The sequence below is a fragment of the Chlorocebus sabaeus genome, chromosome 13 (genome assembly GCF_047675955.1).
Source record: "Chlorocebus sabaeus isolate Y175 chromosome 13, mChlSab1.0.hap1, whole genome shotgun sequence".
Taxonomy (NCBI): domain Eukaryota; kingdom Metazoa; phylum Chordata; class Mammalia; order Primates; family Cercopithecidae; genus Chlorocebus; species Chlorocebus sabaeus.
In genome coordinates, this window is record NC_132916.1 from 32879408 (window position 1) to 32902512 (window position 23105).

General features: G+C 42.8%; 1 protein-coding gene across 1 annotated transcript in view; it reads left to right on the top strand.

The window, feature by feature from the left end:
- Positions 1-23105, top strand: part of FOXO3 (forkhead box O3) — a 125426-nt gene that overhangs the window by 87106 nt on the left and 15215 nt on the right. Inside the window, 6 exon segments of the mRNA XM_008007409.3 lie at positions 17305-17554; positions 17557-17571; positions 17574-17669; positions 17672-17713; positions 17716-17765; positions 17767-18739. Coding sequence (XP_008005600.2) covers positions 17305-17554; positions 17557-17571; positions 17574-17669; positions 17672-17713; positions 17716-17765; positions 17767-18705 — 1392 coding nt within the window. The 3' untranslated portion in view covers positions 18706-18739.

Consider the following 23105-nt stretch of genomic DNA (forward strand, 5'->3'; position numbering starts at 1 on the left):
TCACCTGAGTCAGCTGCCTTTAAATAGTCTTCCATGGAACTCTTCCACTTCCGTGCCATTCGATTTTCAAAGCTAAGTGACGTGGCCACATCTAATTTCGAAGAAGACTGAGGAATGTAGTCTTTTTGTCTGGGCCCAGCTAAAAATTGGCATTGTGTGAATAATGAATAAGAGAAGAATGGAGTAGTCTGTTCTACTAAGTCCAAGGTTGTGTGCAGTATCAGTAGATAGTGATAAACACTCCTTCAAAAACTTTGCACCCACTTTAACACTTTCACCAACCAATACAAGTTTTGTTTTCCCAAATCTTAATTAAAAACAAAATGTCCTCTGTTGCTGTATTTGAGTTGTGTAGTCTTCTTGAAACATGAGTATAACTTCTAATAGAACTTAATTTTCTATTCAGATTTTAAACTTATAAATGCTTCTGAAGTTTAAGGCAGATAACCTAATTTATTTAAGTCTGATAGTTTATTACGTGTGACTTCCAATGCTAAAGGTAGGTGTTCTTGGAGATGGGAAACCTGGGAAAGAGAATGTGTACTTCTTTAGTGGTGGGAGAACGTCTGCTTCTTTTCTCCTGCCTTTTATTGCAGATGCTAACCTTACTCAGCATGGTTTAGTTCAAAAGAGAAAATAAAGGGAGAATTCATTTATGCTTTTGAGAAAATGTCTTCCACATGCCAGGCATCTCCAACATAAAAGAAAGAGCTGTATCTCTGTTGCTATCTAACTCTTCCCACTTTCCTTTTTATGATCTGATGTGACTTCTCCGTGTCTTATGCACCTTCCCCCCCAATAAAAATTTTAATAATCATCACTAAGCATAGTACTGCACAAAAGAGACCTGTCAGGTAAAAGGACAGAAAAACCACAGGAGCTATAAAATGTCCAAGTAGTATCTACATTTTAAACCTTACTTTTTTCTGTTTTTAAACCTCAAATATATAGATTTTAAACCTAAAATATATGGATTTCGACAGACAAACTAAAACCTGTTTACTATAGCAAGAATACCTCATTGTAGCTTAAATTGGTGTTTTTAAAATGATGGCTTTGGCCAAATTCTTTGGCAGCTACCCTAGACTGGAAGCGTTAAAAATTGATTACTTGCAAGTTGTTGCTAATAGTTCCTTATTTCTGCAGGCCTTTCCACTCAGTGCAAACTGGGGTCCCTGTATAATGTTTGTTGTAGCTGGAGTGCTGTGCTGGTGTCCTGCTGCCTGAGTGGAGTGAGTTGACCCTAATTTACTCCGGGATGCCTGCATTCTTTTTCATGCATGTCCACAAATAGCATCACAGCAAATTAACAGAATTTTCTGATTGATGTAGGGAGAAACCAAAGAAGGCTTGTGTTTGGTGGCCAAAACACCACACAGTGTGAGCAGAGTGGAACTGCTGGCCCATTTTATAGCATTCTAATTGATCATTATCAAAGAGCACATTATTTGGCCATGTGGCAACAATCCAGTATCATTTCAGAGGTACTAGACATGTAAGATGCACGTGAACACCATAGTAAATATATCCCTCCTTTTGCTGAAATTGAAATAGGTTATCCAAGAGGAAAGGGGAGGGAAAAGAAAATACCAATTTCTTGTGTACAAAACTATGGCAAATGAAATGTCATAAAGTTTCTGTATTTCATGATAAAGCCTCCTGGCTCCTCATTAATATGCTAGAAAATTAACTCTTTTTTTTGGAAACTTGGAGAGAGTCTATAAATGTCTATTGTATATGTTTGCTGTTGGTTCACAGGCAATGCCTAGTCCATTTTCCTTCATAGAGATGTAAAGCTGCTAAATACTGTCAGAAGAAAGAAGAAAATTTATGTGGGAGAGCTAAGTGGAAAGAGGAGGGAATCCTGGGTATCTACATGCATGACACTTCACAACAGCAAAGTCTCTGTGGCGAGGGGGAGACCTGGAAGCACCTCTGCCAAGGTTAAATTGAGGGCTGTCCATAGACAAGGAACTGAGGAGAAATGTTTCCCGGCCCAGGGCTCCATAATAGACTCTGTCTGGACCCCGCAGAAACTCAGTACTGTTAGAATTGCCTTGAGATGAGGCAGCCCAGTTGTCAGGGAGATGGGGATAGGAATGGACATAAGGTGTCTGTTCTTGTATTGGTGGAAGAGGAAGGTGAAAAGAAATAAACCTAAACCTGCTGCGCACTTAGCTCTATTCCCCAGAAGCAAACCGCAACGTTGAGTAACAGCTGAAAAACATGGTGACTGATGCAAATAAAACACTGAAAGTGCCTCTCTGGGGATCTTCTCACCCCTATTCCCTTTGATTAATGGTTTATTGTCATAAAGCCCTAAGGGTCGTTGGCAGAGCCAGGTCAGAGCATTCAAAGTGCTGGAGCCATGTGTGTCTGACTCTCTTGCTTTTCCTTTTTCATCCTATTATCTTATATTCCTTCTTATTTTATATAGGAGAAGAGAAGAAAGATGGTTAGAGATGATCATTGCCCAATTTTATCTTTCGTGGTTAAGGAAATAATCAGTTCACAAGCTAAAGCAGTGGACTGTGAAGAATGGCAAAGTGGCCAGGCACAGTGGCTCACATCTGTAGTCCCAGCATTTTGCAAGGCTTAGGTGGGAAGTTTGCTTGAGGCTAGGAGTTTGAGACTAGCTTGGACAACATAGTGAGACCCCATCTCTACAAAAAAATTAAAAAATTAGTCAAGTGTGGTGGTGCACACCTCTGGTTTCAGCTTCTCAGGAAGCTGAGGTAGGAGGATCACTTGAGCCCAGAAGCTCAAGGCTGCAATGAACTATGGTTATACCACTGCACTCCAGTGCATTCCAGCCTGGGTGATAGAGTGGGAACCTGTCTATCCCTTAAAAAAAAAAAAGGACTACCAGTGTCTCAGATTTGCCCCTACCAGACGCCAAACTCTTGGGTCAGAGGCAAAGGGATCTGTTATTCTCTCATGGCAGAGCAGCCAGCGTGAGCAATAGCTTATTTTGCATTGGTTCTTCCTTGCCCCCAAATCCCACAGGGTTGACATAGATAGGCCCAGGTTGATGGCTGCACATGTAGGGTTGTGCAGGAACCTTGAGTTTAGGGATCCTAAATCATTTGTAATAGGCAATAAGTATGTCTGCCCTTTGCTCTGGAAGGAGACACTATGACTACCTTTCAAGGCTGCTCACTGTGCAGATGAAAGATAGCCCTACCTTGAAAGATAGTCTGGAACAAGGACCCATTAGTACTTTGCTTGACAAAGCAAAGACATTCAGTAACACAAGAAACCCCTGGCAATTTGTTCTCCAAATACGGATTTGTTAACCTTACAAGTAGCTGATACCCCTACTTCACCACCACCCTCAGCTTTTTTTGTTTGTTTGTTTGTTTTGTTTTGAGATTGGGTCTCACTGTGTTGCCCAAGCTGGAATGCAGTGACGTGATCTTGGCTCATGATAACCTCCACTTCCCAGGCTCAAGTCATTTGCCTGCCTCTGCCTCCTAAAGTGCTGGGATTACAGGTGTGAGCCACTGTGCTCGGCCCCTACTTCCCTTTCCATCCACAAATTAATACCAGGACTCAGCTGCCTTTCTTCAGAAAACTCCTTAGGTTATAGCTGTTTGAAAGGATCCGATGAACTTGTGTCTAGAGAAACAGCTAATATAGGGTACTGTCATTCCACATAATGCCTCAGAGAGTTGTGTGTTACTTGACGTTCGTTGTGTGTTACTTTGAACCTGAAAATGGCTCAAGAAACATCTGTTTCTTCATATTTTTCCTCCCTTGTCTTGACGTGAAGGGATTACTCTCAATGGCCCCCGTATATTTAATGATTTGTTAATCCTTAGGGAAAGACCTAGTACCTGTTCGTATTATGAGCCCACACACCGTTCCCATTAGCAAATGAAAAACCTTACTAAAGGGAAAGGGCTGGAAATTTCAGGAGGACCAAGTTAAAGGGTTCCAGAATGTTTGGGGAGATAATCCAAGGGCTGACCCTGCCAACTCAGTCTTAACCAAGGAGGTAGTTATAAGGTCAGGGGTCCTGCATCCTCAGGAATGCTGTTAGAGTCACTGACGGCTAGTATGGGGAGGACCAGTGAGCCCTGGAGCACAGGGACACGTGCTGGTTGAGAAGTGGGCTCACCCTCCAACTCTCCATCATATTCTGACCCCTCCCTCTTAGGCTCTTCTGTCTCCTCCAGCCACCTCTGCCACAAGCAGGGTCTAAAAGAACTGTTTCCTACATTCTTTTAGCACCTGAGGCACCACCCAGTTATAGGAATTTTCTATTTCTACTTTGTGTTCAGCTTTCATAGTCTCTTGTATGACTATCCTTGCCAGTTAATACTATTTCTCCTGCCGTTTGGGTGATAGATATTACACTACTGATGCTTGTATTTCCGGTTTCTTAAGTGCTTTCAAGTTTACCTAGCATGTACATGAAGTAGATTAGAGCCTGGTACATAAAATACTGCATTTCTGTTATGGCCTTTAGAAAAACTACGATTTTATCTCATGTGCATTCATCTGCTTCATTCATCATAGTTTGAGGGTAGTACTAATAATTAACTTACACACTTGGGAACACCCCAGACTTAAAGTTAGAATACATGGGTATCTGAGTGGCTCAGTGGATGCTTTTTCAGAAAAATACAATCAGTGCCTGGTTCTTTAGTTACTGGAAATGTCCTTTCCTTCTTTGATCTTTTTTTTTTTTTTGAACTTTTGAGCTTTCTGATGCTCATCTGTGTGTGTAATTAGCACCCAGGAGTGTCATGGAATAAATGGTTGACTCGGTCAGCATTTCACAATATCATTATATTGGTCATCAGCCACTTTTGCATCCTGTGGTTTTGAACAAGAAAAAAAATCTTGCAAAACCAGTACGGTGAAATACTGCATATGCAAATGAGGTTATAGGTTAGAGAAGGTAGTTCCTCAGGAGGCTCCTTAGAGCTGAACTTCAGTGAGGTGTGGAGGCAAGTCATTTTATAGAATTGACTGTGTTGTGCTCTTTATTTCCATACAGAAAAGATACATCAATTGTTTTGTTTGCAGTAGCCAAACAATTGTTGTGTAGCATTTACTTACTTTCTCTGCTTCTCTCACTGGTAACACCTTGATTTACAGTGACTATTAGGATAATTAACATTGACACTTGGAAGATAGCCTGCTTCCAAATGCATGCACACTTGTCTGTTTTATAAATACTAGCCGAAACTTTTTCCTTTCCTAGCTGAAAAATGTGTCTCCACTCCTTCCAATCTTTCCAGGGTGTGGGCCTGTGCGTAGCTGTGTGACTGTGCCCACACACTGGCATATATTTCAGAGCTACCAAAAAGAAATCAGTTGCTCTTGAAATAACAAGACAAAAAGGAACGGTTTTTCTGAGCCATAACATCTGAAGAGCTAGAAACAGTTGTGTTTGTATGTGTGACGCTAAAGCCAGTAAATTTCATGTGAAGGAAGGGATTGTAAACTAAGAACAGAAAAGCAGTTTTCCTGGATTTCAGATGTCAAACTCTCAAGCTGTTTAACTCACCCACTCAGCACCTCCACATCCATCCCTGTAATGTGCTTGCATTGTCAGTGATTTGTTTCTGCAGGTTTTGATGCCAGAAGACAAATAATAAAATAGTAGGCATATGTAACCTTAAAGCAGTTTTCTACCAGAGTTTTTGATTGAGGTTAAACAGAAGTATCCTGATCATGTTGTCAGTTGGCAGGCAAAAGGCATCATATTTTAAGATTCACATAGTTTTAGAGCAAGCTCATCTTTTCTGGCTCAATAATAAACTAATTACATGTTTTAAATAGTATAGAGCTGAGTCCCTGTTTCAGATTAAGCCTCATAATAGCAAGGGGTCGGGCACTAGCAGACATTTGCGTGATGTTTCTGGCTTGAGGATCCATAACATGGTGCCAGCTGTTTTAGGGCCTGAATAGGCCTGCCAGGAACAGCCAGGTAATACTGGCTTGACGTAGTCACAGGCTAATTCTCCCAGAACACAGAAGCCTCCAGATGTGCCACCGAGGAAAGCCTGAATATGTAGAAGTTCAGTTTATGGCTATAGTAATATTTGGGCGTTCCCCAAAATAGTGATCCCCGTTTAGGTTAGGACATGATAGTAATGTTCCTTGGAGGTCTGTCTGAGAAAAAGTGTCATTTCTAAAAAATTAGTTTTAGCAGATGGGCAGATCTGGCTCCAACAAGGCTTGCTTCACGTCTTACCATTTTTCCACATTTTCCATCCCTTTCATAAACCTAGGGACCACGTGCTGAACATTTAATTGAATCACACAGATTTTGCAGTCTTTAAAGCTTCTTATTCCTTGGTCACTTGTTAGTGGTGCCTCCCTCCTTGGTCAGTTTGGTGACTTCAGAAGGAAACACACAGTGCAGTGGTGAGAGCTTCACTTTTGAAGTTAGCCTCAGGCTTGATTTCTAGCACCACCAACCACTAGACAAATTGCTTAACCTTTCTGCACCTCAGTTGACACCTGACAGGCTTGTTGTGAAAATAAGATCAGATTTGTCAAGCACAGAGCATTGGCCCTGGTAGGCACCACATACATGAATTTCCTTCAGACTGTAGGTGAAGTAGACTTGATTTGGGGTTTCTCTTGTTACCTAGGTGCTTGTGTAGAGGAGACTTTAGAACCAGAATGTGTTGTCTGTGGTTTTGAGTGTGCCTGGGACTCTGAACCAACTGAATTACCAAGTAAAGGGGCTCCATAGCATCCCATGACAGGTCGAGAGCTGGCTCTTCACCGTGGATGGACCTGAAATGCCTGCTAAGGCCTTGCTCCACCGAGCAGCACACACCCTATCAGTTTGCCCTTCTTTCCATCTCTTATTCTAGAGACCTTAAAGCCTACTTGTTGGTATATATTTTCAGGTTTTTGGAAATTGGGCTGTATAATTGAAGTTAATACCTATGATGAGACTTTTCAACCTGAGAACAACCTAGATGCTACTTCACACTTTATTTACAATGGAAGCTTACTTCCATCTTCACTCGTGTAGGACATTCTTTGGTCTCATGTTTTATCACGTCTCGTGTTAAAGTAGAATTCAGGTCTATTTTGTGGCTCCTGCCCCCTTCCCATTAATCCAGTGGTTAAACAAATACTATTTTTTGAGCCCCTGCTATGTACCAGGCCCTCTGCCGGGTGCTAAAGCTATAAGAAGACATGGTATCTGGTTTAAAGAGCCAGACTGTACCCTGCATTTTATCTTTGCTATTAGTGTGCTGATCCAGACATTGGTACTAACGTTCTCTTTCTGGGTGGTGTTTCACACCTCAAGGCCAGGTGACGTGAGTCTGTCTCTGCTCTGTTGACACTTAGGAGCTGATTGGATTCAGTTGTGGTCCTGTGCCTCTTTCTCTTTGGTCCTCAGGGTCTGCGACTGTGAAGTTGGGGCTGCCTGTTTCATAGAAGGAGGGTTTCCTGGCCCTCTCCATGTTCCCCAGCTATTGCATTTTTACTGAGCTTCCTGCCCTGATTGCTTGTCATATGTCATGAAAGTGATGCTAAACTCCTGGATGTGCTCCTGAGTTCTGGGTGCATATTTCCTATGCCCTTTTTATTCAATTTCCACACACAGTAAGTTTTCAAACTGGAAAAAGGTGCGGCCTTATTTTGTTTAAGCTAAGTGAATATTAATAATAAAAGTATTTCTGTTCCACTTCATGGCTTTTTTAACTTCATGGCTGTTAACTCTTTGAGGCAACCATTTTGTGTGGCTACTTTGAGCATGGTTTTAAAAGAGAATTACAGTAGCATGTGTTTGCTGAGCACCTTGTGGGAAGGGGAAACAGATTCAATAACATCACAGGAAAAGCTTGGAGAAAGAGAACAGGGGCATCCAAATGCTGCAGCTTTAACCTACTTTCTGGGACTGTCATCTCACTGACTGCACGCCTTTAGGTGCTGCTTCTCAGTCCATGGGGAGAGGGACCTGGGGCTGGAAATAGGAGAGTTTGTGGGGAGGGGCAGGATGCTGCAGGGAGTGGGTGTGGGCAGAGGTTGCAAGACTGCCAGGGTTCTCTGTGTGCCGGAAGTGCAGGTTTGGCTGTGAGGAATGGAATGTTCCCTCCTGCCCTCCAAGAGCAGAAACAGCTGTGGAAGAGCTTGAAAAGAAGATTACTAAAAGAAAAAAAAATAATAATTAATATGAAAATAAAATCCACCCTAGAAAACCCAGCAGAACTGTGTGCGGAGTATAGTGGTAGTCATCTTTCATGCTATTTAAGAGAACTTTCTTCCTATCTAGGATTTCTTTTTCATTTGGGGGCAGGATAAATTGTGTACCCAGCCCTTCCTCCCTTTGGGAAAGCCTCATATGTCTCATTTGTTTGGATAGAAAATTGATTCATTATTCTGGTCACCAGTTGATTATTTTATTCTTTCTTATGAGGGACCAGAACCTGTCACTTTCTTGCTGCTTGAAAACTTAAATGTTAGTTTCCAAAGGCCATCTCTGTGGGTAGAGGGTTATCGTCAGCAGTTTAACGGGAAATCTTGTTTCTAACTGGAAATTTAATTATTCAGCCAAGTTCCCAACAATGTTTACTTTAGAGCATCATTTTTTTTTTTTTTAAGTTCCTTAGTGGTTTAAACTTTTAAGTTTTAGGCAAGAGTAGAGTGGAGCTAGATATACATATCAGGTTGTTTGTGCAATCTTTTATATGAAAGTTTATGTTTTCTTCTCAGTCTGAAAGATTTGGTTTTGGCCATTATAGCTGGTATTCTAAATAACTCTATTTGATTTCAGATACATTTGTATGCTGTCATACTTTCTGTACCTGCTTTTGAACAACATCTTAGTCCCAAAGTAGATAAAAATCTAGCAGAAGGGAGTAGGCAGCTTAAAACTAGATTCTAGCAATATCTAAGAAAATTACAAGGATCAGTTAGTGTTCCATTCCTTCCTTCTTCAGCTACATCAATTCCTAGTTTTGTGAAAGTCCACATGCCTTCTTTCTCTCCATGCCTATGCATGCTGGGTGGAGAAGCATCACAGAGCAGAATGAGATGGCTGTCCCCAAAGCAGGGTAAGGTCAAGGATCTTTCCCCTCACCTCATGATTTTCAAAAGAAAAGCAGATCTGGACCTCAGTTACCTAAAATAAAATAAAAAAAAATAAAATAAAATAAAATTGCTGTAGCTCTTATTCTGCACATAAAATCACAGCTTTAATCTCTCATCGCAGTTCTCATCCTTATCTTCTCAATGGTGGAAACTTGAACTTAAAGGACATTACTGTGCTATGTCACCAGATCTAAGGAGACTGGGAATCATTAGATTGGAATCAGATCCTCAGTCAATGGAAATATAAGGGGGAAAGGCCAATGGTTCTTGGCCCTAATTGCACATTAGAATAATATAGGGAGCTTTAAAAATGTACCTATATCCAGGCCTTACCCCATCTATTGAATCAAAACCTCTGAGACTGGGATGTGAGTGTTTAAAGTCTCCCCAGGTGATTCTAATAGGCAGGGTGAAGAACTGCTCCTGAAGGGAAGTTGAGGGCCTCTTCCTTGAAAGAGCCTGTCGTTATACACTGAAGGCACCCACCTGGGCCTGCTCCTGAAGCTGTCTGTTTGTAGTGCTCTCCTGTGGCACACAGACCTATGGGTCTTCCTGTGACTCGTGGTTCCATTGGGCTGTTCACAAAGCCTTTGTCATCTGTGGTTCAGCAGATGCATGTGTTAGAATTCAGGCATTTGGCAGCCTCATTCTGAATTGTCAGTGCCCCACAAGTCAAGCAGTGAGACCCATTTGAAATGCTGGTCCTGTACACAAAGTGGGTGAGCACTGAATTGAAAGACAGTCCTTTCCAGTGCTTTCCCCTGAAATTCCTTGTAAGGACCAGGAGACGCTTGCAGTCGGCCTGGGGGGAAGTAGTGGCCCTGGCTTTGGAGATAACCATAACTCATTTTGCTGCTCTGGACAGTCCTTCTCCCACCCCACCTCACCTCAAAAAAAAGAGAGAGGAGAGGGGGTTGTCTTTTAAAAAAAAAAAAAAAAAGCAGGGGCTTTTAAGAGTTAAATTACACAACTCACTTTTTATTTTTAAAGTGAGATTTCTTGTTGCCATTGCTGAGAAAGATAAATTGATACCACATGTTGCTTCCAGACAAAAACTTCTCTGTGTTCCAGGGGAAGCACATGCAGCTGGTGTCTGGGTGAGTGGACAGTCTCCACAAGGTAAACATGGTTTGGAAGGGCTGAAGCGGACGTAGGGTACAACATTTAAGAAATTACCAGTTACTTCTGACTGGCACGGCACCTCTGAAATACTTTTTAAAAGTTCGAAATCCTTTCCTGGAAGGGGCTGCCCTGGAACCTTTTGGCTTAAAGTATATGATGCTCGGAAAACAGTAAGTTAACATTTATGATGTCACTGCTTCCGTGTGGGATCTAACAGTTGTTGGGAGCTGCTTTTGTACTTGGCACTTCGCTGAGTAGTTTGCATGCAGAGCTTTATTTAATCTTCCCAAAGATCCAAGAGATAGTCAAAGAATGTTTTTATCCTGCCTGTGGGAATTATCCCCTTTATAAATTATTGGTGGAATACTTTTCATTTCAGGAAGCTTCTCTCTGACACCTAATCTAATCTGTTTGGGGTCCATGTGTCTTTGCAACCAGTTAGCATGTATTAGAGATCATGGATACTTTAGTATTAGCAATAATTGTATCTTGCATTAGAAAATGGTCTTCATTATAACAAGAAAAATAATTGCCAGATTCTGCTAGGCGCAGTAATCTTTATGCTGATTTCTTCAAGGTGGACCAAACAAAGGAATCTCTAGGCAGCAGGACTGTGAAATGTGAATTCCATCATGCTGCCTCCTTCACACACCTACTGCACCTGCCTCCTGGAAGGGTTATGCCACTGATTGCCAGTTCTGTAACTGATTACACCTAATGGGTTTCTGCCCCAGTGCAGGGCTTCCTTCAGTGTAAATCGTTTAGTAAAAGAGAAGATGGACATAAAAATGAAATGAAGAGTATTCTTACCACTGCACTCTCTTTAGACATGTTGTGATGGAGTTGTTTTAAGGGTTCTTTAAACCTTTAGACCCACGTTGGGGGCAAGCTGGTACTTTTGTCCCTGAAGCTGAAGTCTTTTCCTAGAGATGTTTCTTTCTTGTAATTTTATCAAAATCTTGATCTCCAAGTACTGGATTTAAATTACATGATTTTGGGTTTTGGGGTCACAGTAGCTTCTTAGCCTCTTTAGTGAGTAACTGTGACAGTGGCCTGAGCTCTAGCAGTAGGTGTCTTGGTTATTATGTACCTTACTATCTTAGCCTTAAGGAAGGCACATCCCTAGTTCTTCAGCAAGTTACCGTTGGCCTGCCTCAAAGGGTATAGCAAAATGTGTATTTTTTAGAAGTGATTAGAAAAATCATTCTCGTTCTGTCAGACCACTCCTTTTTTATCTTCGGCTCCCAATCCCAAAAGTAATGTAAAATCGTAGAAATTTAGACTATTTGGTAAGGTGATAATATGAATTAGTGAAAAACCATAGAACATTTGTAATGATAGTTTTCCTGGGATTGAGGTGGCAGGAGGGACATTTGAAATCTTACAGAAATCGCATCACCATTAATTTTTGATTTCAGGGAAGAAGTGGGGAAACATTGGAGTTCTGGTATTTTATCTGGCATCTATTTATTTACCTTTCCTGCTTTACCAACATTTAAATAGAGAAGTTAGTACAGGTGAGCCTTGAACAATGCAGGTTCGAATTGCACAGGTCCACTTACACAGAGCTCTTTTTCAACCAAACACAGCATTCCCGGCCTGTGAAACCCATATGAGGGCCTGGGGGAGTTGTGTCTTATAAGTGAGTTTCTTCTGCGGGGCTGACTATAGAGTATGCACAGGTTTAGTTATATGCAGATGGTCCTGGAACCAGTCCCCTGTGTATAACAAAGGATAACTATAATTGGAATCATGACCTGTGAGGAAAACAGTAGAATGCATTTCTGACATCTGACTTTGAGGGGTGACTGGGCATTTGAACTAGAAATGGACAGATGAGCCATATTTGTTGGCCTTTGTCAACGCCGTACTTTCAGATTGTGGATTTTGTCGATGGAAGACTGGCCACCCTGTATGAATCGAAGGCTGCTGAGATTGGGGACTATGAGACTGATGGTGGCACAGTTTTTGTTTGTGTTGACTTAGTAATGTAACTGGAAAAACCTGTCTGAACTTTCTGTAGGTAATAGGCTCCAGGGAATGCATTCTGCGACTAAGAAACCTCTAAACTGAGAATCAAGCAAAGATTGGCCATTGAAGCTAATCGTCTATTTAATAAGTTGGGCTTTGTTTCAGAATCTAAGAGTAGTTAATATTGGTATTGGCGGTGGGCGGGGGGTGGGTTGTGTTTTTTTGTGTGTGTTTTTTGAGACGGAGTCTCACTCTGTCACCCAGGCTGGAGCGCAGTGGTGCGATCTCAGCTGACTCCAACCTCCGCCTCCCAGGTTCAAGCAGTTCCCCTGCTTCAGCCTCCCAGGTAGCTGGGATTACAGCTATGCACCACCATGCCTGGCTAATTTTTGTATTTTTAGTAGAGATAGGGTTTAGCCAGGTTGGCCAGTCTGGTCTCAAACTCCTGCCCTCAGGTGATCCACCCCCACTTGGCCTCTCAAAGTGCTAGGATTACAGGTGTGAGCCACCACGCCTGGCCAACATTGGTTTCTATGGTAACCACTGTCCTCTTTAGAATGAATGCTATCATGGCCACTTTACTAAAGAAAGACAAGTCAATCCTGTAGAGTAAGCTCATAGTTTGAGGTTTCCTCTTCTGAAAGACTTTTCTTGTTTGTTTTTTGGGTTTTTTTTTTTTTTTTTTGAAGGGGCTTGCTCTGTCGCCCAGGCTGGAGTGCAGTGGTGCATTCACAGCTCACTGCAGCCGCAGGCTGCCAGGCACAAGTGATCCTCCCACCTCAGCCTCACCAGTAGCTGTGACTACAGGTACATGCCACCACACCTAGCTAATTTTTGTATCTTTTGTAGAGACAGGGTTTTGCCATGTTGCCCAGGCTGATCTTGAACTCCTGAGCTCAAGCGAGCTGTCTGCCTCAGTGTCCCAAAGTGCTGGAATTACAGGCATCAGGCACTGTGGCTCAGACTTTGTTTTTAAAAATCTTAAAAAAAAAATTTTTTTTAAGGAAGGACCCACCAAATAAATACCCATAACTATTTCATAAACAAAATAATAAGACTGTGCTTTGTATTCCTCTTCTTTCTTAAATGTTAAATGATTCTTTAGATAATCTCTTTAACTGTTAGCCCAAATAGATTAAATGGTGACTTCTGCATAATTTGGTAAGAGGCCTATATGAAGGGTTGTAGAAAAAGCAGTGGATTGGAGTTTAGGAAACCCAGTGTCAGTTTTGCCTCTCGTGAACACTAGCTGTGGGACCTTGCATTAAGTTATTTAATATCTCTCAACCTGAGTCTTCGTATTTAAAATTAGGGCTCTGTTGTACTAATTCTTGCAGGTTTATTATGAGAATTAGAGACAATGAATCTAAAACACTCTGGCTCAGTAACTGACAGTGCTGTAATCTGGCAGGCTCTCATTTCTTCATCCTTGCAATTAGGGACTTGGGTGGGTGGGCAGTCTCCATGGTCCTTCCCCACCCCAACACCCTGTGGTTATGGCCCTGGATGTGGGTGTTCCAGCCCCTTTTTACCACATGCCCTTATAAAAGCTTAATATCTGTGTCCAGATTTTAACCCTGTGTAGCTTTTAATTTTAAAAAACTATACGCATACATTGTTGGAGGTTAGAATTGTATGATAGATGGCCATCAGAAAACAAATGTGGGGCATTTTGCAGTTCTGTAAAATGTTTCACACTTTTTCTCAGTTGGGTTGGAATTGGTGAAGCTGAAGTACATTTTAAAATGTTGTTCCCTAAATGCTTTTTAAAGGGGGGATAGCTGAATACTTGATTGGTCGTTCTAATTAATTCTGTGTGTTGGTGTGATCTCCTTCCAGAATCTAACGCAGAGGGGGCTGGACAGAGTGGGAGTACTTAGGGTGGGTGTCCCCATTTCCATATAGCCTCGGGACCTCCCTGTTTTTATCACGTCGAAGCTTGAGTTTGTTTTTATTTAATGTATCTAGTCACCTGAATTGTAGATCCGCCTGTACTTGCCTGCGTTCTGAACCCTGCAGAGTGCATGTTGAGAGCATGCTTCATACCTATTGCATAGAGAAATTGTGTTACTTTTTAAAGAAGTGTAGTATCTGGACCGTTAGTAGAAATGCCATTATACTTTTTAAAAACCATAAAAGTAAAAGGAATCAGGATATATAGTCTCCTGGGCAACATTTGCTTCATCAGATACTCAGCGTGTTGCTTATGTTCTTCTCTCAAATGCAGTTGTAGAAATGCCAACTTATGACCCATGATTGCTAATGCTTATTGCCTATCCTGAACTACAGGCCCTTCCTACATGTGAAACAGTATTTTGGGTTATTTACTTACGGTAAAATCCTGCTGACGTTCTGTGTTTTTAAAACATTCTGGGCTGGGCACAGTGGCAATCTCAGCACTTGGGGAGGCTGAGGCAGGCGGATCACTTGAGGTCAGGAGTTTGAGACCAGCCTGGCCAACATAGTGAAACCCTGTCTCCAGTTAAAATACAAAAATTAGGCTGGGCACGGTGGCTCATGCCTGTAATCCCAGCACTTTGGAAGGCCAAGGCAGGCGGGTTATAAGGTCAGGAGATCGAGACTCATCCTGGCGAACATGGTGAAACAAAAATACAGAAAATTAGCCGGGCATGGCGGTGTGCGACTGTAGTCCCAGCTACTCCGGGAGGCTGAGGCAGGAGAATGGCGTGAACCCGGGAGGCGGAGCTTGCAGTGAGCCGAGATCGCGCCACTGCACTCCAGCCTGGGCGACAGAGCGAGACTCCATGTCAAAAAAAAAAATACAAAAATACAAATATTAGCCGGGTGTGGTGGCACGCACCTGTAATCCCAGCTACTTGGGAGGCTGAGGTGGGAGAATTGCTTGAACCCCAGAGACGGAGGTTGCAGTGAGCCGAGATCAAGCCATTGCACTCCAGCCCGGGCGCCAGAGCGAGACTCTGTCTCGGGTGGGTGGAGGGAGGAACATTCTGGCAGAACCATGTATTTGTATCTTCTACATAAATATAGTTGGTGATTGCCAATTTAAACAAATATGTATATATAACTTTTAGGATTGTCCGTATTTAATATATGGACAGTTGCATCAGGCAATATATTTTATCTTTAACTTGCAAATAAAAACTCATCTGGCCTGCAGATACTGTTCTGAATGTGGCACATACAGATTCATCAGCTGCTCCCTTTTACTGCACATGAGGCATTTTACAGATTAGAATGAGCCTGCTGCAGGCCATGAACTCCCTCCACCATGGACTCTGTGTTTTATAATAGCAGTAAGAACACCCTGACTTCATAGCATGACTGGCTTCTGAAGTATATTATCATGTATCATCCTTACGTCATCCCTGTCAGAGATGGTTTGGATATGATTATAGCCATAATGAAGGTGGGGAACTGAATGTTGCAGACAGATTAGATTTGTTCAGGGTCACATGGTTGGTCAGTGGCAAAGATAGGACTGAATCTGGGTCATCACTGTCAACTGGGTGTATCTGCCAAGCCAGGAGGAGAATTCTTGCAAGATGGGTGCAGTCACTAGAGTTTTGAGGATATTTTGCAGTACTCCTTAATTAAATATTTTATTTTAGGATACTTTTAAATTTATAGAAAAGTTGCACAGATAGTAGAGAGTTTCCATACACCCAATATCAAGTTTCCTCTGTGGTTAACATCTTATAGTATGTGACATTTGTCACAACTGATGAATCAATATGGATATATTATTATTAAGTTCATACTTTCTTCAGATTTCTTTCATTTTTACCTAATGTTCTTTTTTTTGTTCCAGGATTCCATCCAGCATACCATATTACCTTTAGCCATCCTATCTCCTTAGGCTCCTTAGGCTCTTCTTGGCTGTGACCATTTTGAGAAGTACTGAATAGGTGTTTTGTAAATGTCCCTTTATTGAAATTTGTCTGATGTCTTTCTCATGCTTAGACTGAGGTTATGGGCTTTGGAAGGCAGACCATAGAAGGTGCCATTCTCATCATGTCATATCAAGGGTACACAGTATCAGCTCATCTTTTCCTTGTAGATATTGACCCTGATCACCTGACTGAAATAGTGTGTGTCAGTTTCTCCACTCTAAAGTTGTTCTTTTCCCTTCTTTTCATACTGTACTCTTTCTAAGGAAGTTACTATGCTCAGCCCACACTAACTTGACAGGCAAGTATCTATATAATATTTGAGTTCTTCTGAATGGGAGACTTGCCTACTTCTCTAATCAACCTAGCAAATGCTGCTCTACGCTTCTTGTGTCTGCAAGAGTTACATGCTAAGGTGTGAAATCTGGCAGGATGAGATGGAGTCATAGAAAGGTCCGGTAAAAATTCTCATCAGTTCTTAATTCATAGAAGTAGTTAAGAAAAGGTAGATGTTGTGCCTCTATACTAGTGGAGGAGGGGACCATGAGAAGATAAAGCAGCCCTCCAACCCAGTGATTAATTACGCTTAGAGAGGAGGGGAAGTTTGTTGGAAAGTGCAGGGGACAGAGGAGTGTGGTAGTAAATTCCAAGTGTGAGCTTCAATATGGGCAATATAATTACAGAAAGGCCAGTAAACCTAGGAATTTGGGGAAAACTACTATCAGTGAGCTTATCTATTCCCAGCATCTCTTGGACGTGAAATCATCTCCCTGCCCCCTAGATGTGAAAACTGCCATTTAACATGTCATTTTATTCCCAAAGAGGGTCGTGCAGATACTTGTCTTTTTGAATTAGGTTGGATTTTTTTTTAACCTTTGAAATTGAGGCAGCTTTAAAAAATGAGGAGTTGGCCAGCACGGTGGTTCATGCCTATAATCCTAGCACTTTGGGAGGCTGAAGTGGGAGGATCTCTTGAGTCCAGGAGTTTGAGACCAGCCTGGGTAACATGGAAAACCCCATCTGTACAAAAAATATAAAAATTAACCAGGCGTGGTGGCATGCGCCTTTAGTCCTAGTTACAGGTGCTTCAGGATCGCTTCAGCCCAGGAGGTTGAGGCTGCACCACTGCATTCCAGCATGGGCAGCAGAGTGAGACCTTGTCTCAAAAAAATAAAATAAAAAATAAATGAGGCGTTTGGGTTACTGTATCATCTGGGTGCTCTGTTTTGGATCATTCTGGTTCATACTCTATTTTCTCTTCTCCCTGCAGAACTCCATCCGGCACAACCTGTCGCTGCATAGTCGATTCATGCGGGTCCAGAATGAGGGAACTGGCAAAAGCTCTTGGTGGATCATCAACCCAGATGGGGGGAAGAGCGGAAAAGCCCCCCGGCGGCGGGCTGTCTCCATGGACAACAGCAACAAGTATACCAAGAGCCGTGGCCGCGCAGCCAAGAAGAAGGCAGCCCTGCAGACAGCCCCTGAATCAGCTGATGACAGTCCCTCCCAGCTCTCCAAGTGGCCTGGCAGCCCCACGTCACGCAGCAGTGATGAGCTGGATGCATGGACGGACTTCCGTTCACGCACCAATTCTAACGCCAGCACAGTCAGTGGCCGCCTGTCGCCCATCATGGCAAGCACAGAGTTGGATGAAGTCCAGGACGACGATGCGCCTCTCTCACCCATGCTCTACAGCAGCTCAGCCAGCCTGTCACCTTCAGTGAACAAGCCATGCACGGTGGAACTGCCACGGCTGACTGATATGGCAGGCACCATGAATCTGAATGATGGGCTGACTGAAAACCTCATGGACGACCTGCTGGATAACATCACGCTCCCGCCATCCCAGCCATCACCCACTGGGGGACTCATGCAGCGGAGCTCTAGCTTCCCATACACCACCAAGGGCTCGGGCCTGGGCTCCCCAACCAGCTCCTTCAACAGCACGGTGTTTGGACCTTCATCTCTGAACTCCCTACGCCAGTCTCCCATGCAGACCATCCAAGAGAACAAGCCAGCTACCTTCTCTTCCATGTCACACTATGGTAACCAGACACTCCAGGACCTGCTCACTTCGGACTCACTTAGCCACAGCGATGTCATGATGACACAGTCGGACCCCTTGATGTCTCAGGCCAGCACCGCTGTGTCTGCCCAGAATTCCCGCCGGAACGTGATGCTTCGTAATGACCCAATGATGTCCTTTGCTGCCCAGCCTAACCAGGGAAGTTTGGTCAATCAGAACTTGCTCCACCACCAGCACCAAACCCAGGGCGCTCTTGGTGGCAGCCGTGCCTTGTCGAATTCTGTCAGCAACATGGGCTTGAGTGAGTCCAGCAGCCTTGGGTCAGCCAAACACCAGCAGCAGTCTCCTGTCAGCCAGTCTATGCAAACCCTCTCGGACTCTCTCTCAGGCTCCTCCTTGTACTCAACTAGTGCAAACCTGCCCGTCATGGGCCATGAGAAGTTCCCCAGTGACTTGGACCTGGACATGTTCAATGGGAGCTTGGAATGTGACATGGAGTCCATTATCCGTAGCGAACTCATGGATGCTGATGGGTTGGATTTTAACTTTGATTCCCTCATCTCCACACAGAATGTTGTTGGTTTGAACGTGGGGAACTTCACTGGTGCTAAGCAGGCCTCATCTCAGAGCTGGGTGCCAGGCTGAAGGACCACTGAGGAAGGGGAAGTGGGCAAAGCAGGTCAGTGCCCAATGCTATGGCGTAAAAATAACAATATGGGGATCGGGGGGGATCTCTGGGGGAGCCTGTCTTCTCTTTACTTTGAACTTCATTCCACATTGAGAGCCATGGAGCAGTGGTGCACATAATATGGCTCCCAGCCAGTTCCATCTCAGGGTTTTACCTGCAAACCAAATAGGGCTGTCAGGTGCCCTTCCCCACAGTTTGCTGATAGTTCAGAAATTTACAGCTAGTGAAGAGAACACATACACATTCAGAGATCACATTCTTTTTTGCATCCAGTTGTCCTCACTGGCCTGTGACACAGGTTGCCCTACTTGATGGACAGATGAGAATAGAAGAGAAGGAGAGGGATGGTCATACTTCAGGGTCAAGGACCCCAGCCAAAGGGCTTTCCTAGAAGGACTCTCTGGTCCATCACTGCTTTTGTCAATCTTCAGTGTTACAGGTTCTTCATCTTTGGTTCCTCGTAATGATTGGCAGGTGCTTCTAATTTACCTGCAGAATATGTATTCTGGACTCTTTCATATATGAATATTTCTAACAAGCAAAATATGTTAATCTTTAAGTACTAAGCATCTTTATTAGCTAGCACTCAAGAGCTAAGCCTTTAAAAAAGTAAGAGGCCAGGCACAGTATCTCATGCCTATAATCCCAAAACTATGGGAGACTGAAGCAGGAATTGCTTGAGGCCAGGAGTCATAGAGACCAACATGGGCAACATAACAAGACTCCATGTCTACAGAAAACTTAAAAAATTAGCTGGGCATGGTGGCACACACCTGTAGCCCCTGCTTCTCAGGAGAATCCCTTGAGCCCAGGAGTTTGAGGCTGCAGTGAGCCATGATCGTGCCACTGCACTCCATCCTGGGCGGTAAGAGCAAGAACCTATCTCTTGGAAAAAAGCCAAGAAATTAAGTTGAAAGCACAAGTGTTTGTGTGAGGGAGTACTTACTCGTGTTCTTTTGCTTGTTCCCCAAACTATAAATGATGTCAGCAATTTCCAAACATAGAGTGACACAGGTTGTGAATGGTGATGGAGATATTTTTCAATTGTGGCATTTTAATGTTCTTGGAACCACAGAGATCAGGCAGTGTGATGTGGTAAGAAAAGCATTTGATTGAAATCAGGAATTGAGGTTCAGGCCCACTTCTACCACTTTCTTGCTACCACTGTGGGTGCGTCTTAGGTCTCTTGAGTCTCAAATTCCAGTTTTATAAAATGAGGATAATAGCCCCCATTACTTCACAGGGTTATTACAAGAATCAAATGCACTAAAGCATGTGAAAGTGCTTTGAAAACTGCAGTGGGATGAAATATGTACCATGCAACTAGGTATACTGACAAATGGGCAAGCAGGTAGCCCAGAGAGGTTAAATAGTTTGCCCAAGGTTACAGAGCTAGATTCATTTCTTAAATGACTTGAACCCCCATAGTAGTTCTTCCTTATTCTGTCTAACTGGTTAAAAAAAAATGGGGGACGGGGAGCGTTCTGAACTGGAGTCAAAGTAGCAGATAATAGACAAGCTTTCCCTAAAAACTCTCCTCCTCAAGAAGTAAGGTGAACACTGGGATCTTCTACAACAAGTTTGCACCACTGGCCACCCGGATGTTAACGGGTTCTGTTCTGTGCCCCAGCCCTTTTGCTTTGTTTTGTTTCAGTCTCAGCAAGCTACTTATCAGCCTTCTTTAAGTGGTGTAAAAAGCAAGGGAATTCAAAGCCATAAAAACTTGAGCCTCGTTTAACCCTCCGCCGCGGTGATGAAGGACTTACAAGGGTCTCCTGTGGTGAGCTCACTCCAGCTCATGGGTAGTTGCAGAATGGGAAATGTTAAGAGTGTTGTGATGCTAAAGCCTCTCAACTTTCTCAGGCATAAGAGACCCCTAATGGAACTCAAATATCTGATTTCAGTCATTTAATACCCCTTGAGATGGTGAAAAGACTGTAATGGAAGCTAAGTAGGGTGACAGTACTTCCATGCCAGCCAGTTCAGTACCATACCAGAACTTGGGCTGGTGGAGATTTGTCTTTAGAAATGTAGATATTTGGCTTTTAAAAAGAATAAATGGTTTGTCTTCCTTTAAAAATAGGCTTTTAAAGACACGAATACGTTTTAATTTGAGTGTGATTGTAAGGAGACCACTTTCTAGTTCATTGGAAAAATGTGTTCAGAAGAAAAGGCATCAGTTTTTGTCTAATTTTTCAAGTGTTGGTTTCCCTTTTGGTTGAACAGCAGATCTTTCTCGTATGTGTATAATTCTAAAGGATTGTACAAAAAATTAAGGGAGATTTAAATACTTAGATTTTTTAAGGTTATCTGGTGAACTATGATTTTGGTGATAATAAATTATTGCATTGAGGATAATGCATTTCATTATCATATCGTAATGGAGCCTTAGTGTCATCTTTGCCTCAGAATATTTTGGGGGAGGTTGTTTTGAGAAGATACTTCTTCAGCTAAAAATGAAAAGTCACCAAATTTTCCTGAAAGTAGACTAGCTCAGCATGACCACAGAGCATTTAAAGAACCGTCCAAAGGGCAGTGGGGGCTGTGAGGGGATCTAGTTTCTGGTTTAGAATTTCCATTTTTGCCTTGGAATCCATTGTTCATTTCAGCGGCCAGGAGCACATGCAACCTGAAGTGTATTTTTTACTTTAAAACTTAACTGTGACTATCACTTCATTGAAGACTCTCCTCAATTCACAGAATGGGGCTGAGGTCAGACTCTGATACCCCACTTCTCTCAAATTAACTGTCCCAGCTTCCCAAGAGTTGCCTTCTAATAACTTTCTTGGTTGAACTTTTTCTTAGTGTTTCTCCAGACTGACTTCCTGGCTTGCTCGCAGAAGGTCATGTGATGCTGAGTCTGAGCCTTCTTGTGTTGATGGAGCGGTCTGCTCAGTTGACAGGCAGTCTTGCTAAGGAGCTGTGGCAAGATGCTTCTCTGGAGGGCTGGGACTTTCACACAGGTCATTCATTTTAGACCACGTGGTCTAAAATGACCCTTAGGTCTATCTGGAAAAGAAAAAATAGCCATACTTTTTTTGGAGGGCTGGCTGCTGGGTCGTGAAGGGCACTGTGTTCTCTCAGGTGTTCATAAAGCTTGGTGCACATGTTTACAGTTGGTGGCAGAGATGGTCATGAGCTGGTGTGGTGCTGTAAGCTCAAGTTTCCGGTCAGCCCTCTTGAGTTCGACATGTGTCCTCTCTGAGGGAAAGCAGCTTCAATCTCACCTTAATTTGATATCACAGATGCCTGCATTCACGGACTTTCATTCATCTTCATCTTTTGACATTTGGAGACACCATTATGGAGCAGCCCAATATTTAAAGTACTTTATGATAAAGACTGGGAAACATCCACCAGCAAAAGCCCAGAGGGAGAGGGGAGGGGTGGTTCTCTTCTTGTCTCTGCCACATCACTCAATCTCGTAGAACATTAGGTTTCTCATTTGTCAAAAGAAGACAGCCTCATCAAGTTTTAAAGGTGCATGGTATGTATAATTTTAAACTTGAACCCTAACATTTTGTCTGTGAAATGGACCTGGTGAGGTCTATGTTATGATATGGAGCTGGAAAGAAATAGTGATGTACTAGTGTGGCATTAGCAGGCTGCAGTATTGGAAGCCGTTTAGAATTTACATGTAGGCTACTTCCCAAAAGGAGTAAATATTTGATGCTTGTTTGTCTGATGTTTGAATGCTGTGATTCTAGTATGTCTTTAAAATTTATGTTGGGGATAGGACTAATTCTAACCAAATACAGGTAATATAGACTAGCTATATCGTGTTTTTGATTGATGTAGATATTTCTGTTTTAGGGAATGTAACATCTGATAAATATGAATCTGTTATGAATTACATGGAGAATATACTCTGTTATTTGTACTTGTGACTATAGTGTGGTTATAGTATGCTAGCATGAAGAATTCTGTGTCTTCAGGGATCTTTATTCTTACCTTTTAAAAAAAGCCAAAAGTCTGAACTATCATTCAGGGAGAGAATTTGGGGATCTTTTTAGTGTCAGTGAGCGCAAGAGAAAATTGATATGGCCATAAAAAGGGGCTTTCTTTGCAGAGGCTGGTATGCTCGCTACACAGGCTATTTTTTCCTGGAAAGCAGTGACGTTTAGCATGAAGGCTGCTCTTCCTGGGCTTGTTGGTTTTATAAAATGCACCTGTTTTCACCTCTGGCCAGTCTGCTCAGCATGGAGACAGAGGCTGAGTGGCTCCTCCTTCAAGCGTTGCGTTTATAAACAGCTTTCTGGAATTTCTTCTGTCCAGAGAGCTCATGTAGAACATAAATAAACAGGGTGAAAATCACCAGAATTACTCTTACAACTTAGAGTGTTCATAATGCTTAGCA